This window comes from Sinocyclocheilus anshuiensis, unplaced genomic scaffold (assembly GCF_001515605.1).
Source record: "Sinocyclocheilus anshuiensis isolate Anshui unplaced genomic scaffold, SAMN03320099.WGS_v1.1 scaffold2670, whole genome shotgun sequence".
NCBI lineage: Eukaryota > Metazoa > Chordata > Actinopteri > Cypriniformes > Cyprinidae > Sinocyclocheilus > Sinocyclocheilus anshuiensis.
In genome coordinates this window covers 309,602-327,691 of record NW_015554247.1, presented here as the reverse complement: position 1 = coordinate 327,691, position 18,090 = coordinate 309,602, and the positions used below count along the sequence as shown (strand labels likewise).

General features: G+C 39.4%; 1 protein-coding gene across 2 annotated transcripts in view; it reads right to left on the bottom strand.

Annotated features, from left to right (window-relative positions):
- The window catches only part of LOC107671250 (cytohesin-1-like), a 48,160-nt gene that overhangs the window by 19,035 nt on the left and 11,035 nt on the right, over nt 1-18,090 (bottom strand). Inside the window, exon 1 of one of the 2 annotated variants that reach the window (XM_016464149.1) lies at nt 17,320-17,655. The exons of the other annotated variant lie outside the window; for it this stretch is intronic. Coding sequence (XP_016319635.1) covers nt 17,320-17,347 — 28 coding nt within the window. The 5' untranslated portion in view covers nt 17,348-17,655. Of the gene's footprint in view, nt 1-17,319; nt 17,656-18,090 lie in introns of those variants that run through there. 2 annotated transcript variants of the gene reach the window in all.

Below are 18,090 nucleotides of genomic sequence, written 5' to 3'. Positions count from 1 at the left end.
AATCTCAAATTTTTTAGGGCAGCAGGATCAGATCAGGTCTCAAATGGAGTAATTTCAGTGCAGCAGTCAGACTGTTAATCAGAATCACCCACACATGCTTCCCACACATCCCACACACATGAACCCACACACAGCTAAAGTGTCAAGAGTCACAAACAAAACCAGTCATCTCGCTCTTTCTATCCCTATCCACCTTATTTTTCAATGCAGAAGTGAGCCATTTTCTGTAAATGTGCAAGATTCCAATTGATTTGCCACTATAGGTAAATAACTAGATAAACTGCAGTAAATGGTCAAATTATTGGGGCTTCAATTAAGGCCCAATCCCAATTCTATTTTATACCCCTTCCCCTTCCCCTACCTAGGGGTAGGGGTGAAAATATTCCCCTAAGAATTGGGACACCACTACTATACGTCACACGTCATCATACGTCGTCTAGCTCCTATAATACACACACATACTGGTGTGCTGGTGTGCATTAGAGCCTTTAATTACCGTTCTATATTAATGCGCTGCTTACTGACACACACACACACACACACACATATATCGGAGATCGCGCAGCTCACACATCCAGGAGAAAAGAAACTTGTCAACGCTGCCCCACAACTTTTATTAATAACAGTTTACATACTGAATCGATACATTATATTTTCCAGCGACGAGAGGATAAAATTGCTGTTTTTTTAAGTAAACTCACTCGAAAAAGAGAAACGCACAGATGCACATACATGCAACTTTCATCTCTCTCTCTCTCTCTCTCTCTCTCTCTCAAATTGGCAATATTTGAGAAAAGGGTTTAGCGATTTCTAATTATTGGGGGGACTAGCCCCCCTCAATGTCTACGGTGGTTATCGCCCTGATCAGACATGAAAATATGTTGTGGCACTATCGTGCAGTCTATAATGATATGACGTTAGTTAGCAAATATTAGCGATTTTTTTGCAAACATTTCTTTGAGTAATATGACCGTAAATATGAACTCACGATCGAATGTAACAAAACAAATGATTACTTTTCGTTAAAATCTTTATTAATGCCAAAAATGCTTACATTTATTTGTCTTTTTGTTTACTCGGGCAGCCATGTTGCCGCTGAAGCCGGTTTACCCTGAGATAATTCATACCCCTTCGTTTGAAGTGTGGTCCCGAAAAATCTTCGTTTGAAGGGCTATCTAGCCCTTCCCCTACCCCTACCCCTACCCCTCCAACCAAAAGAGAATCGAGACACCCCTACCCCTTCACGTGAACGCGCGAAACGGAGGGGTAGGGGAAAGGGGAAGGGCTAAGGGGTAGAATTGGGATTGGGCCTAAATGTGTTTATGATTATGATAATTAATAAAATATAATATGATAAGAAAAACCAGTATGCAATATAAAGCAGACTATTTTGTACAGATAAAATAACTGTGCACACCACATCCAGGTTACTAACTTCTACACCTGCGGATAGCACTGCTCTTCCCTGTGTCTATATTAATCAAACAATTCAAGCAATTATTCTATATCTTAACTATATTTTCAAGTAGTGTTCAGAAGTCTGAGACAATTTGTGAATTTGGCAATCAAGTCAGATCTTTAATTTTAATAAATTGGTTTAAAAAGTGTTTTTGTGTTAAGTATAAGTCGGCTGACTGAATAAATACTGATTTCATGAGCTTAATTTTCATCACCCTGATATTTGCAATAGGCTGTGTAAACAGCAACTATATTATTTAGCAGAATAATTGTTGATACTGGTTATTATATTTCAGAAATGTAAATATTTATTGAACATTGGTGTATTTGGTATCATTGCATTTTTGTAGCCAATGTTTAATATATAACCAATTTTATTAAATGGCAGATAAATATTGGTCTGTTTTAGGAAAATATGATGAAAAGTGAAGATGAGCATCTCTCAACTCACGCCTCACGAGCCTATGTTCTGGATTTGTGAAACAGTTCAGCTGGTTTGATCGGGGTATTATCCAGAACATGCTCTTCTGCTTATTCAGTGACCTCATTTACAATGGGCTTTTTGCTGACATATTTAGTGAGCATGATCACACCCCTCCTCTGAGTTCTGTTGCTGAGAGCAGCAGGAGCTTTTATTGACCCGTTTCTGTGGTCCTTATTTAAGGCATGAAGTGTGAAGAGTGTTTTGCTTCGATTAGTCGCTAAAGCAGCTCTGCAGTTGTTCAGAGTGAATGGAAGGGTGGAGCCCTTCCTAATGGGCAGAGGCACCATAACCCAGCAAAGAAAAATCACAATTACCAAGAGCCTCTTGACATAAACAAGCCCTTGAAGACCCAGCCCAATTTCCATGTTGTCAGAATTGGCACACATTTATTTTCCATCCAGAACCACTGGAGAACTCTCCTCTCAAAGTCAGGAAATGAATCCTCGAGGATCTCCTTTCTTGGATCTAACCCAGTTTAGCATGTGCCTATGGGAGCCCAAGGCACCGCATGGAAAAAAATGTGTATACCATCTCTCCCATCAAGAGTTCATGAGATTTGAACGTAATAAGTTGTTGCTGCTAAGGGTGGCCCAACCAGTTATTAGGTTTAGGGGGCAAACACTTTTTCACACAGGGCCGTGTAGTTTTGGATTTTGTTTTCCCTTAGTAACAAAAACCTTCATTTAAAAACCGCATGTTGTGTTCACTTGTGTTATCTTTTACTAATATTTACATTTGTTTGATGATCTGAAACATTAAAGTGTGACAAACATGCAAAAAAATAAGAAATCAGGAAGGGGGTCAACACTTTTTCACACCACTGTAAATGAGCTGTGAAGAAATTGCAAAAACATACATCCTCTCAAAGTGATCCTGAGCTCTGATTTTATTCCTGATCACTCTAGGAATATATGACCTGCAGTAGCATAATTACATTGCTAAGCCAACAGACAGCTGGATAATAAAAGTAAATGCTGACAGACATTTGTCTCAGGAACTGGAGCAAGGACAGTGGAATTTGTTTCTGCAGCTGGGCATGTTACATGTCCAATCCACATGGATCCAACCTGGGAGTGGTGTGCAATGGTGACTAAAGCTCAGTTCCAGAAAGTAGAAGGTTCCAGAAGGCTCCAAAGAACAGGACACAAGCTCTCAGTCCCTCAGCACTTAACTTTTGGCAGCACAAGGGAGGCCATTCCTACAAGTGTGCAGTAAATCACTTTGAAAGAATGTGGTGAAGGACAGCACGGTGGCTCAGTGGGTAGACTTGTAAATTTACAGCAAGAAGGTCCCTGGTTCGAATCCCTGCTGAACCAGAACCTCTTTCTGTGTGGCGTTTGCATGGGTTTTCACCGGGTGCTCTGGGGTTTCCTCAAATATATTTTAACCTTGTGATGGACAGGATGCTTCCCTGTCTGCAGCCTGAGAGCATCCCTGCAACCCTATATAGTACAATTGGTTTGGAAAATGAATGGATGGAATAAATGGTAAATGGCTACTTATACTTGCTGGCTAAGTGGAATACTGAAGTGTTGGCTCATGGCTCACTCCTCGTGGGGACCAGAAACCTACCAGGGTTCAACCTTCACCACCACACCTCAACTTGCTCCATTGTTGTTAAAAAGACCTTTGCATAGTCTCTGCATTCATCCATCATTACGTCCTTCGCTCGAAACAATCTTATCTCTCAAATACAGCTGATTCCCCGCATACCATCTTCAAGATCTTCTGTATCCAGATCAGATGGTAACTGCAGTCACCTGGATCCAGTCCGTATCCAGTCCAGATGGTGGATCAGTACCTAGAGACAACCTCTACAGCCCTGACCTGAATGTCAGCAGAGACCATGTCAACTAGATGAACCCTAGAGACAGATCTCCTGTGAAGACCTCGTCGGCCAATGGCTCAGGACCACGAGAACAAGACGAGTCCTCTGCTTAATCTGAATTGTGCTGCAGCTTGGAATTAAACCACACCCTGCTGGTTTCATCTGGCCAGAGGAGAACTGGCCCCCTGACTGAGCCTGGTTTCTCCCAAGGTTTTTTTTCTCCATTTCTGTCACTGAGGGAGTTTTGGTTCCTTTTCCACTGTCGCCTTTGGCTTGCTTAGTTGGGGATGCTTAATTTCTGGCAACATTGTTGACTTGATTGCACAGAAACTATTGGAAGAGAGCTGGATGATGAAATCACTGAATCAACAATGATTTGATAAACTGACTGTTTTCTATTGTCCTCTTGTATTATCAGCACACGTTTTTCCGGTTTAACACTGTAAAGCTGCTTTGACACAATCTGTATTGTATAAAGCGCTATATAAATAGGTGAAGGTGAGTAGAACCTCTATTTGCCTGATTTTAAGTCTTTGTAAAGAGGCCACTGTCCTGCCAGCCTATAAATATTGTGGCGGGAGGAGCAAACGACAAACACAGTTGGTGTGGTGTCAGGCCTCGGAGAGGCTTTTATTAAAGGGGTCATATGATGCGATTTAAATTTTTCCTTTACAAGCTCTTGGTTACAAACGAAGATCTGTAAAGTTGCAAAGACTAAAGTCTCAAATCCAAAGAGATATTCTTTATAAAAGTTAAGAGTCAACCACGCCTACCTAAAATGGCTCGTTCTAACACTCCCCCACATGTCTACGTCACGATGTCATGCCTAGAGCTGATCCGTGCTGGTCGCTGAGGAAATACATCAACTTCGCGCTGTGGATCATCAGATCGGCTTTCACCGTGGACAAAGCCCGGGGACGTCACATGTGGTTGCCGCAAGCCCGCCGGTCGCTGCTCACTCTAGGTTGTGAAAGCGAAATTACTTTGTTTGGCCTTCCAAAAGAGGACTCAACTAGAAATCAGTGGTCAAGTTGTATTTACAACACTGTTCCAGAACAGTTCAACCCAAATATTTAGATGTGTGCAGCACATTTTATGGAGGACTGTTTCCTGATCCTGGAAGAGTAGACTACAATGCCGGCTGTTCTGTCTCACAGACTGTAAATAGGTTTTCATATTTAAAGGATTTGCCACTGATGACTCAAACATGAGTTTTGAGCAGTGTAGAGTAGCGCTTGTTGTTTGTCATTTCTCCTATCACAAATGCAGATATGGTTTTATGTTTACGTGGCTCACACGCTTGAGGTATTCGGCCAAACACAACGCACTGGATAGCTGGCCAATCAGAACACACCTCGCTTTTCAGACCGATGAGCTTTGTAAAAATCGACGCGTTTTAGAAAGGCGGGCATAGAGGAGAAACAATAATGTACAGTATGTGGAAAATAATGTGTTTTTTGAAACTTAAACCGCATAAACACATTTCATTACACCAAATACACAAAATAATGTTCTTTTTAGCAACATCATATGACCCCTTTAACAGAAAATCAACAAAAAAATGTCCAAAACAGGGAATAAAGTGTCCAAAGGGAAAGAGTGTTCGAAATAAACAGCGGATCTGGTGTCCTCGTCGTGCTGTGGGGTTCGTGAAAGTGGGGCAGTGTTCGGGAAGGAAGGGTCCAGGTAAGGGGCGGAGTCAGGCAGCCACACGTGCTCCCCTCTCCGGTCCGGGGCGCGAGGGGTGGCGGATTCTTTCAGCGGCTTCATCCTTCTCTCTGCTCACGGCGCTCGAAGGGACTAGACGGCCCGGCATTCTGGCCCGATGGCCGTATAACGGGTGTGGTTCTCATCTGGACCACGGGTCAGGCAGCTAGCATCTTCGGCGGCACGGAGATCCCTCAACACTCCCTTCCTGGACCTACGAGGACACCAACGTGCATGCACGGGGAAAGAGACCGGTCTCTCGAGGAGAGGCGCGCTCGGCATTTTAACAGCGGCGGTGATGAGGCTCCATTCGCTTCAGGTGTGCCTCATCACACGCCGCCAGACCTGGATGATTCTGCGCCCCCCCTCTCTCACACACCCACTCCTATCAGGAGCCTGGCGAAGGGCGGCGATTAAGGGACAGGGTGATGATGATAATTAGGGGGGAGGCAGCCGACTCGCCACATTATTTACTCAAAAAACCTGTTCATCAGTTAAAGAAACATCTCTGTTTCCATATGTTTATTTGCAAATAGGGTTTATTAGGTTTGTCTGAATAAGAATTTCACCCCATTCCCAATCTAGGTCCTTTTAAAATTGTACTACTGTGAATACCACTGTTAATACTAGCGGCAGTTGTTTACCATGTTAGGAAGGTAACAACTCAGGAATAGAATGTGCCAAATATTGCAAATTTACTTGTTTTTTTCCCCCATTGGTTTTACTTCCAAAAACATAACACATAGCATGGCACTTGCAAAGGTACTGGCACATACCTGACCTCTGGTAGGGTGACCCAAAGAGACTGAAGTACTGAGAAACACATTCACTGCATATATAGGGACATTGTTCAAGGCACTGAACTCACTTTAATGGAGCGGGGACCGGTTCTGACCTGCTGAAAAATACAGAGTCCAGCATTTCCAAGGGCTGCGTGGGACTGCTTGGCAAAAGAACACAGAAGCAGTGGGCAGATTATCGATCACTGAACTCCATAAAGCCATCAGTGCAACTATCCTCTGGATGAATGAGACAATACCTTTCTTCAAAGGGCTTTTCTGCCTGATTTTGGCAACAACTGAGGATTGTTTCAGAAGTCACTTGAAAAACTTACCTGCAATAATAAACATTCTCATAGAGCCTGGAATCAAATACAGCTTAACAGCATATCACAGTATCATCCTAGGCTCCAGGCGACCTCCTATTTTCTGTCCTTACATTCTTCATCTGAACAAGAACAAGTTAAATTAGTGCTCATACAACTCCTCACAGACATGCAATAACGCTTCCTGATGGATGAAATGGAGCTGATGGTCAGCCAGTGACTGCTAGACGCAGCAGGAGTGGAACAGATGACTGCTGAAAAACATGTCCAAAAACTTAGCCATTTAAAGTTTTAAAGCCAACTGACCTGATTCTGCGATTTTTAGTGAAATCAATAAGTTGTTCTGATATCCGTCCACTTCTGTTCACTCATCAAAACTCTCTTTTCTTCTTCATTTTCCAAATTAGCAGCACAACCACAGATCAATTCAAACCAGGCTACATATCCCTGTAAGAAGGGGCAGCTGAGTGTTCAGTATGGCAGAGACAGACATTGTCTACAGCAAACTGACAAACAGGAAGACACATTTCACATACTGCTGAAGTGTAGCCAGTCCTCTCCATCCCACACTCTGTCTGACTCTCTCTCCTGCCTCCTCCCTCAGACATCATGCCATCACAAACAAGGAAGCCCCATCTAGCGGTCATTCTCTGCTCTTTCTTACTCTTAATTTGTTCACCCCATTTTTTTCTAGATCAAGCAGGTACACTGGCCACAGCAGGGATCCCGTTACTTGGCCCAAGTTATATCAGTATCAGCCAAAAGGAGAGAGAACAATGAGTTTTTTGTCTATAATCACACATATTCAGCATTCAGTCTGGTCCACATTACACATGATTCTGTAAAAGAAACTCTAAGAAATACAAACTGACCAACCACAGCTTGATTTATGTGCATCACGCGCTTGCTATTAAAGTCTCTTGCATACTCAAATATTTTGCAAAGCCGCATTAACTTAGAGCCACATAATCTTGGTGTGTGGTGCTTGTGTTCATGTGACTACGGCAAGCAGAGGAGGAAATGTCATCAGTCTCACTCAGGCCAATGAGTCACATTCACGTCACTACTGCACTCACACACAGCCTATTTGTAGCGTAAATGTAATGTTGGCGTAGCTCAAACAAGTTAATGGTAAGTTCCCTTACTCTACACGGTGAAAAACTATAATAGATCTAAATGGAGTAAAATGCTGGTAAATGTAAAATTTTTGGAAGTGAAAAAGAACAAGTCATTTTACAATAGTTTTTCTCTTATTATTTATGCACATTAGAGTTATATGGCCCTATGAAATCTTTTTTTTTTTTTTTTCCAAATTCCATTTTATTTTTGTTTTTCCAAATTCCGTTTTTTTTCCTTTTCAATGGTTAAATAAAATTGTATTAATCAAAAAGCATGTCTAATTAATTAAAATCATGAAACTTATGCAATTTAACATCAATTTATTCAAAGTTTAACAAAAATTACATGTTTAGGGCCCTATGTTTTTTTTTTTTTTTCTCCTCACTTTCTGTTTTATTTCTGTCTAATTATCTGAATGCATAAAAACAACATTAAAATGTATATTTACAATAGCCTTGTGGATTTTTTTTCTCAGAAATTCTGGGTTGTGTATTTTATTTTTTCTGGTTAACAAATGAAGGCATAAAACATTCATTTAATTTATCTTTTAATTAAAAGGGCTATACACGATCCCAGCCATGGAATAAGGGTCTTATTTATATACTTTTAACCACAAATGCACAACTTGCACAAGCTCCGCGATGCATGTCCGCAAATTCCCGCATTACGTAATCCTGTTGGAAAGGTCACGCGCGTTTAGCTCTTCGTCTGTGTACTCCGGTTCAGAAAGGTAGGGTATAGGGCGAAAAACTCCATCTCATTTTCTCCTCCAACTTCAAAATCGTCCATCGTTGTTTTACCTTTTTGTTTTGTTTTTTGTAAGGGGCATGACTTTCTTTGCACATTCGCTTTATAAACACTATCTTTGCACATTCGCTTTATAAACACTAGGTCTGTACTTCCGCCTACGTCCTTTCCAATGTGACTACCTAATGGGTGAATTTGAGCTGGTGCAAGATGAGCATTTGTGGTTATAAGTAAAAATATATATTTTTTTTTTTTTGAAAATGACCTATGGTTTCGCTAGATAAGAACCTTATTCCTCAGCTGGGATCGTGTATAGCCCTTTGAAACTGCATTGAAACTGCAATTTGGACCTTCAACCAATTGGCCACCACTGAAGTCCATTATATGGAGAAAAATCCTGGAATTTCTTTGCGACTGAAGAAAGAAAGACATGAACATCTTGGATGACATGGGGGTGAGTAAATTATCAGGAAATTTTTATTCTGGAAGTGAACTAATCCTGTAATAACAGAATGATCAACATGACAGCTCATGGCAGCCCTGAGATCATCTTTTAAATGCGTTTTCCTGGAATCCGCCAACTACAGTGTGTCCTGAGATGGTCTTAAATCAGTGGAGGGCAGAACTTTAAAGAGATGACGCATTTCTGTGTCATACACACTCTTTCAATATCACACGACTCGCAAGCGTGAGCGAAAGCCAGGAAATCAATGCAGCAGGCATACGCCAAAAATAACATGAACAACAATAACAAACTGTTTCAAGCTCTGTATGTGGAATGCAGACTGATTTATTTTAATCATTGGCCTAGCTAAACAATCATTAGGCACCGGAGGATTTTGCTGCAGATCTGATGTGTGATCTGTGAGGAGGAGCCCAGCGCAGAAGGGCCGCTGTGCTGAGCAAACATCCTGAAGCTCTGCAGAGTAAACATCCTGCCGTTTATGTGAACAAATGAAAGCATACAGGAGAAATCTCATGAGTAAACACCACATATATATGACTATAGACTGTGCATGAGAGAGCGATTCTCACCAACCAAGTTACCAGTAGTGTCAAACTTTTCTTAATATTAAAAAGTTTAATTTAAATTTAAAGGGATAGTTCACCCATAAATTAAAATTATGTCAAACAGAATGTCAATGCTGCGGGTTTGCAGTGGCTTCCTGGTCCCCATCCACTTTCACTGCATGAAGAAAAGCTGCATGAACATTCAGGCAAAAGAGCATCAGTTAAAGTGAACCAGTGGGGATCAGGTCTGGCTTTTGTGCAGGCCAGTTAAACTGGTAATGCAGCACCTGCACTACTGAAAAAAACCGTTGTCTGACAGAATCCCAAATTGATTTCTGTACCTAAACAAACCAATTTAACAAAAACCACAATCCGAAAGTTTTAGAGGGCTGCAGCACCGCTGTTACATGCGTCATAATCACAGACAATGGCAACTTAAATCTGAAACGCATAAAAGGTGATATTAAATAATATAAACAATGAACATTATTTGACATTTTAAAAATAGCCTTGGCTATATGACCCACAGTCTTCGGGACAGGGGTACTGTCATGTGAGAATATGCCAAATTGCTGAACTCGCAGCCACTACTGTCTGCTCCTTATCCAGAGACGGCATGAAGAATGCAATGGCAGCACTGCTGCAACATTGCTATGACATTTCAATGTTCATCACAGCAGCTAATAACCAAGCAATACGTCCAGAGAAATGTGTTTTGCATTTGACATAAGTTGATCAAAACACTGTCCAGTAAAACACCAAGTGTACAGTATGTGGGTTCACCATTTCTGATATGTGATATAATGTGGGTATGTGAATAATGGCGATAAAAATAACCACAATTCTTCACAAATAACCCCAAAAAAAGAAAATTGCATGTTAGGGCTGTCAAAAAATAAAATTTTGAATTTCTAATATTCGTTGAATTTAAAATAAAAATCCACATTCGAATGCAAAAATGTTGCATTCGAATTTTAGGTGTGCGTCAGGCAGCCTTATCAGTGGAGCACGAGATGCGATGACGATGTATGTGTCGTTGCATTATAACGTTTTTGTTAGCTTATCCAGTTGAACCCACTAGATTCAGCGCTGCTACATTGTTCATTAAAAATATTGCGGAAAAAGAGAACATCAATGCGGAGAAGATCTTGTTTACATCAAAACTGAAATTAAGCCGTTCACACAGAACACATATTTTGCGCATTTTCTAGAGGGACATCTATCACCGTTGCACTCGCATCTCGCACAAAGGAGCCGCATGTTTAGAAAGCCATGTAAAATTAAACTTTATTATAAATTAAAAAGTTAACTTTGAAAAAAACTAATATCGAGACTTTATGGCAGGTTTTTTCCCCATCCCACTGCATCTCATGTTTTTAAATGAAAAATGTACTCTGTCTGATTGGCTTTCCGCCCTTTGTATTAAACTATGCATACATACATGATGCAGTTTTGTTTATAGTTGTTTAAGCAACTTAATTAATTATAATTGGTTTATAAACATTATTTTAAACATTATGCACTTTTTTTTACAGATAGTCATGCTATCTTATGCGTTGAATAAACATGCATTAGTAATATTTTGCTCGATGCGCCCTCTTGTGGCCTCAGAAGAGAAGCCAAAAGCTTTTCTTCACCTTACCTGAAATGATGCATTTTAAATTCTAATATAATTCGAATTTTTATCATATTTAAGTACAAAATTAAAATTTAGTTTTTCAGCCATTTTGACAGCCCTATTGCATGTAAACAGGAGAAAAGATGTTTGCTCGTGTCACATAAACATCCTACTGCTATTAAGTAGGGCTGGACGCGTCCCTCCCTAACATTTTCGTCTCGTTTTTATTCATTGACGAAAATGTCAATAGATTTACGTCATAGTTTTTGTCATTCAAAAAGAGTTTTAGTTCATTATAGTCTCGTCGTCTGTGAAAAAAATGTCGTTGACGACAATTATGACGAAAATTATTCGTCAACGAAATTAACACGGCACAGAACGCATATTTATCACATTTTCTAGAGGGACGTCTATCACCGTTGCACTCGCATCTCGCACAAAGGAGCCGCATGTTTAGAAAGCCATGTAAAATTAAACTTTATTATAAATTAAAAAGTTAACTTTGAAAAAAACTAATATCGAGACTTTATGGCAGGTTTTTTCCCCATCCCACTGCATCTCATGTTTTTAAATGAAAAATGTACTCTGTCTGATTGGCTTTCCGCCCTTTGTATTAAACTATGCATACATACATGATGCAGTTTTGTTTATAGTTGTTTAAGCAACTTAATTAATTATAATTGGTTTATAAACATTATTTTAAACATTATGCACTTTTTTTTACAGATAGTCATGCTATCTTATGCGTTGAATAAACATGCATTAGTAATATTTTGCTCGATGCGCCCTCTTGTGGCCTCAGAAGAGAAGCCAAAAGCTTTTCTTCACCTTACCTGAAATGATGCATTTTAAATTCTAATATAATTCGAATTTTTATCATATTTAAGTACAAAATTAAAATTTAGTTTTTCAGCCATTTTGACAGCCCTATTGCATGTAAACAGGAGAAAAGATGTTTGCTCGTGTCACATAAACATCCTACTGCTATTAAGTAGGGCTGGACGATATGGCCAAAATTGATATCGCGATATATTTCTTAATTTCGGTCGATACGATATAATTCCGATATCGATATTAACACTATTTATCTGAAATAGAAATCTTTCGTAACATTATAAATGCCTTTATCATCACTTTTGATCAATTTTAATAAATAAAAGTATTAATTTCAATAATTTCTTTCCCAAAAAACATAAAAATTATACTGACTCCAAGCTTTTGAATGGAATAGCGTAGGTTACAAACGCTTCTTATTTCAGATAAATGCTGATCTTTGGATCTTTCTATTCATCAAAGAATCCTGAAAAAAAAATGCACTCATCCGTTTTAAATATTGATATTCAGAATATTAGAATGGCTTCTGAAGGATCATTTATTTCAGATAAATGCTGATCTTTGGATCTTTCTATTCATCAAAGAATCCTGAAAAAAAAATGCACTCATCCGTTTTAAATATTGATATTCAGAATATTAGAATGGCTTCTGAAGGATCATGTGACAGTGAAGACTGGAGAAATTATGCTGAAAATTCAGCTTTGATCACAGGAATAAATTACATTTTCAAATCTAAAATCTTAAATTAAAATCTATTCAAATAGAAAGCAATTTTAAATAATAAAAATATTTCAAAATGTTACTGTTTTTGCTGTACTTTGGATCAAATAAATCCTTGGTGAGCGGAAGAGAATTCTTAAAAAAAAAAACTGATTATTCTTATAGACTGAAACAAATGTGCTTCAGCCAGAAAAAAAGGGTATGAAAAGTGCTCCGAGTCGCTGCAGAAAAGAAAATGGAACAACAACAAAAAAAACTGGACGAAACTTTTCTGAAGACAGTCCTTTCCCTTCAGAGATACATTCACATAAACCAGCCGCACCGCATTTTGATTTTGAAACGTGCAGTGCTCATGTTTATGCAACGAAGTCAAACGCCACAAATAAAATGGGTTGCATTCGCACCGACAGTGTGTACTAGGAACCGGTCGACAGCAACGTAATTTGTGCACGGCGTTCAACAACGGAAACAAAAAAGAACAACGTTAACAACAGGAAGATGGAGGACGCTGTGATCGGAGCGGTGTTTTTGTGTCTCGCGAGGGCATTTCCGTACGCGTTTGGCCAATCAATGTCTACTTACGTCACGATTAGTACCAGTTGTGCTGGTTAGACCCTGCTCCGGAGTAGGAGCTAATTTGGTTCTCGAAAAAGGCAGTCCGGTACTAAAATCGCACCCAGTTCCGGCGGTGCGAAAATGCCAAAAAGTGGGTAGTTCCACAATTAGTTCTGGTACTATGAAAAGGTTCCCGCGGTGCGAAAGGCCCTATTGAATTATTGTCTAGCCCTACTATTAAGTCCTTACTCTGATTAATGAAAATAATTGCATTCTTGGTGCACATTTAAACATAGACATTGATTTTTTTTTTGAATGACTTTATCTAAAGTGTATTATCTAACAAAACTACAAACTTTCAAGAAAAAAAAAAAAAAAACACCATTCACAGATGTCCCACCACTACTTTTGTGCAAATGGATGAAGTTTTATGCATTACAGGTAAGGGTGTGCGATATCATGTTTTTCGATCGTGGACAATTAAAATGTCTCCATGATCTGCTTTGAAGAAATATCATAGAATCGTGTGCTACAGCGCACATTCTATCAGTTCTCAATATACTGTACAACGCGACATACATTCACAATCACAACAAATATTAACTCAGCGGTAGAGTTACACTCACGGAACACTGCACTTATTCGCAATCACAAAAGTACATTATTTATTTAAAGACATCTCTTTGGCCAAGCATTCAAATAATGCATCTCATAATCTTGTACTGCAGTTATATCTGATCAAAGGCACATTATTATTCTTTAGCTTGGGTTAAACAAATCAATTTTGCTTGGTTGGAACAGCAGCTACACTAATTATGTCTCTATTTGTTTCTCTTTTTTTGTAACTAGGATTTACACAAGCTTCAGTCTGGATCCAGAACACCTGAGAAGAGAAGATGGCAACCCCTCAGAGGACCTCAGATGATGCCAACCCTGAAACAGAACTACCACATTTTGCTATAAGTTTGATTGCATCATATAATAATTGCTGTTAATAGTGTTCATCGTCTGTTTGATTACGTCTTTAATTGATTTTTCCGTACATTTCTGCTAGAGGTCGACCGATAGTGGATAGTCTAGGAGAACTCACCGGTATCACACACACTCCGGACGCGTCGCGTTCAACTCGAGCAGCGGTCTAAAACAGTTTATTTAATCACCAAACGGACACAAGTTTACTTCAAGAATGAACAACTTGGCATGGATGAGTTTGAAGTTCGGTGTTTAAAAAACGGGGCAAACGGAAAGAGAAAGCGCGACCTATATTATAGCTCTATAAATGAAGCACACAGACTTTATTAGAGCCACAGAAAGACAAACGTTTTGCTGAAAATGCACAATACACAATTCATTATGTACATTAACAACGATTCGGGATAATGTAATTTAAAGGAAATCTATGTGAATGGCGCTCTGTGGCGTGGCAGGATTTTCTGTCGGCTGCATTTAAATCCATGTCTGAAGTTTCCCGCTCTGTTCAGCGTGCAGTATCACGTGTCTAAACAAATAGCACATGCTGTCAGTGATTTCAACCACTAGAGGGCGCTCTCGCACTGTGTAATGACAGCAGACCCTTCTCAGCCAATCCAGCAATGGAAGCAACCCGGAAAACTATCGGCATAGATTTTTGTCGATAACCGATAGTTCCAGCAATCAACTATCGGTGCCGATTAATCGGGAAAACCGATACATCGGTCGACCGCTAATTTCTGCCATATGTACATTAACTGACAGTCACCATTGATAAGCTACCACTAAATATTGTAGAAACTTCATTTTCTGTAAAGTTGCTTTGCAACGATTTGTATAGTGAAAAGCGCTATACAAATAAACTTGAACTGAATTTAATTGAATTATTTGGATGTGCTTTAAAGCCTTGCCGGATAAACACTTCATTCATGTGCTGTTCTGACAATCGCTTTTCCTGAGCACTTTCATGTTGTCCCAAACCTTTATTTCGTTCTTTTTTGTGCTGAACACAAAAGAAGCTATTTTGAAGAATGTGGGTAACCAAACAGTTGCTGGTCCACATTGACTGAAGGATGAATGGTTGAAATGACTTTCTGTGATAGCCAATAGCATATCACAGATGCTGTCCATATAGCTTAAATGTATCACTACATTCTGTGTATCTATTGATGGTAACAACACAGACACACAGTCAACATCCCACATGACAGGAAGTCACGTGACCACAGCGGTCACATAGATAATCAACAGTGCACAGGCAGGAAACTGAGCAGAGAAGAGAAAAAAAAAAAGAAAAAAAAAATCATCATCCCATTTTACACTGCAGCTCAACTAACTCAAGTCAAATGCTAATAATATTAATCTGCACTGCATTTTCCATGATCCTTAGATGCACCATGCTTTAAAGGGCAGTGAGATGAAGGCTTCTTCCTGCAATGGTTCAGTTTAAGGTGTCATTTCCTGTCAAGTCTCTTTCTCAAGTGGCGGTTTAGACAGCCCACACCCTTACTATGGAAAAGAGCGCTAGTAACCAGACTTACTTTCAACACCCAGCCAAGTTGCAATATGTAATTACAAGTATAACAATTCATGGAAATATGTTATTCACTCTTAGAATCTGAAAAATCTAGATATACGATAACTTATGATCTGTTAACTAATATATTTCAAATAGACAAATATCATCACCAATCAATATTTCATGTACATTTGTTTATTTATTTGGAAAGTGGATGTGTAATAAATGGGACAGTCAGTACAGTGAGTCCTGACATGAAGTGAGGTTACATGTATATTTATTCATTTAGCACTAATTATACTTATATAACAGTAATAACTTCTCACAATTATATATTAGTAATTACCCTACTTGCTTTGGAATAAAACATAATTTTATGAAAGCTTAAAAGACTGAACACTTCCATGTTTTTAAGTTTACAAACTTATATGGATTTGATACAGTTTTGAAGGCTCAAGTCTGTTGAAATCTTTGAAATATGAGACACTTTGTAGCAAGTAAACAAGAAACGCTCAAGCAGAGCTGTATGCTGTGCTTTGTGCAGGGGCCAAAAATGTATTCTGTTTAAGATGGTTTCTACCTCTGTGGATGGTTCTTGGCCATAATACTTGCAAAGTGAAGAATATTTTACATCGATACTCGATAGTCCGGCTATGCGAGACTGAGAGATCAGCTTTCTCCTAGAAAACATCCCAACCCCCTCACTGAACCTAGACAGCTGAGCCACATTCCTCACCATCACACAACAAGTGTTACAAACACACATGGAAACACCACGCTACAACATACTGTTAAACATGCAGGAAACATGCATACAGAGAATTCAGAGAGAACTACTGCTCATGTATTCAGTGCTATGCAGAAGATTGCCTTGTCAGTCTGGACAAGTTGCAGCCTGTTTGAGTCTCACTAGGAAGACAGATTAATTAAACATTACAGGTGAATGTGCAGGAAAGGTAGAAGAGTCAGAATTAGTTCAGATACACCAGTTTTTAGAAGAGGCAAAAACACAAACAAACTCATCAGGAATTTCTACAGCAACACAGCACAGGTCACAGAAAGCATTCCAACCCATGGATCTGCACATATTTTTAAACAAGAGGATCGTGGAACAATAAAGCACATTCATTCCTAGTCAAACCCAGTGAGGCCTTTTCATTCAATAATTCATAACATAACTACATAGGCTACTCAACGAAGAAAATATGATTGACAGTTCACATGAAACCCTGTGTAACAACCTGACAGCATTGCTACACTCATTCTGCATTAAAAAAAAATCGTTTTTTTACTACCCTCAAAACAAAAATGCACTTTTTTTCGGTGTTTAGTTATAGCATGTTAACTTAAGTTCAATGTTACAGTTACAGAACATGACGCATGAGAACCGTGAGACGAGACTATAATATGTATTTATTTAAAACAAAATAAAACACTGTGGGCATTATTAGACATGTTATAAGGGGAAAAAAACACACCAACTTCTAAAGGAGTCAAAGTGCTGTATAGTGAATCACGTCAACTGATTTTAATGTATCTCAAAACTCACACTCGACGTTGATAAACGGCGCAGAACATGTTTTTATGAAGAGTAACTTAGGCTAAGTTTGGCAAAAGTAACAGCTACCGATCGATCGTCACTCACCGACACCGTCTTCAGATTTCAGCACCATCGCGCGCTCTTTAGTCCCGTGATACCGTAAATAAATCAACAGAAAGCTCAAAATATCTCGTTTTACAACTCAGCTTTAACGTCGACTTTCGAGAACAGATTCGGGTGTTTTACATAACAGTCGAGACCGGAAGGATTGCGGTTGAGGAAGGGTGTTCGTCCGTGAACAGAGGAGTGTCTTTAACCGTAACCGGCCAATCCCGAGCAGAGAGGACAACCGCTTCTGTCGAGTGATTCTCTGCCGCTTCCGAGAAGTTCCGACGCGGGCCGTGTCTCAATGCCCAGCTCACTCACTCACTCACTGCCTGCTGCCCAGTGAGCGAAAGGGCCTTATTTTATTAGATCACCAATAAATTACGCTCAAATTCGAGCATGAACTCATCTGAAATAAAGCTTTTATTTGTAAATATGACACATTTTCGCAAATGTAAACAACTCTATGTGACATAATATGGGCCACTTGGACACCAACAGCTCGTGTTGTCCTAGAAAATCAGAAACAAAACTACATTGATTGAATAATTTACAGATTAGCCACCTTTCCTCATGTATGAGCCTGTGACATTTGTGACAAGAGGACTTTAAAATTATTTAAAACGAATTAAGTTAGGCTGTATAAGAAATAATCTCATAATTAACTGACCTCATATTCCTTATCCCTGTTGAAAAAACCAGCATATGCTGGTTAGGTATGTTTTGACGCTGGGATGCTGGTTTATGCTGGTCCTTTGCTGGTTTATGCTG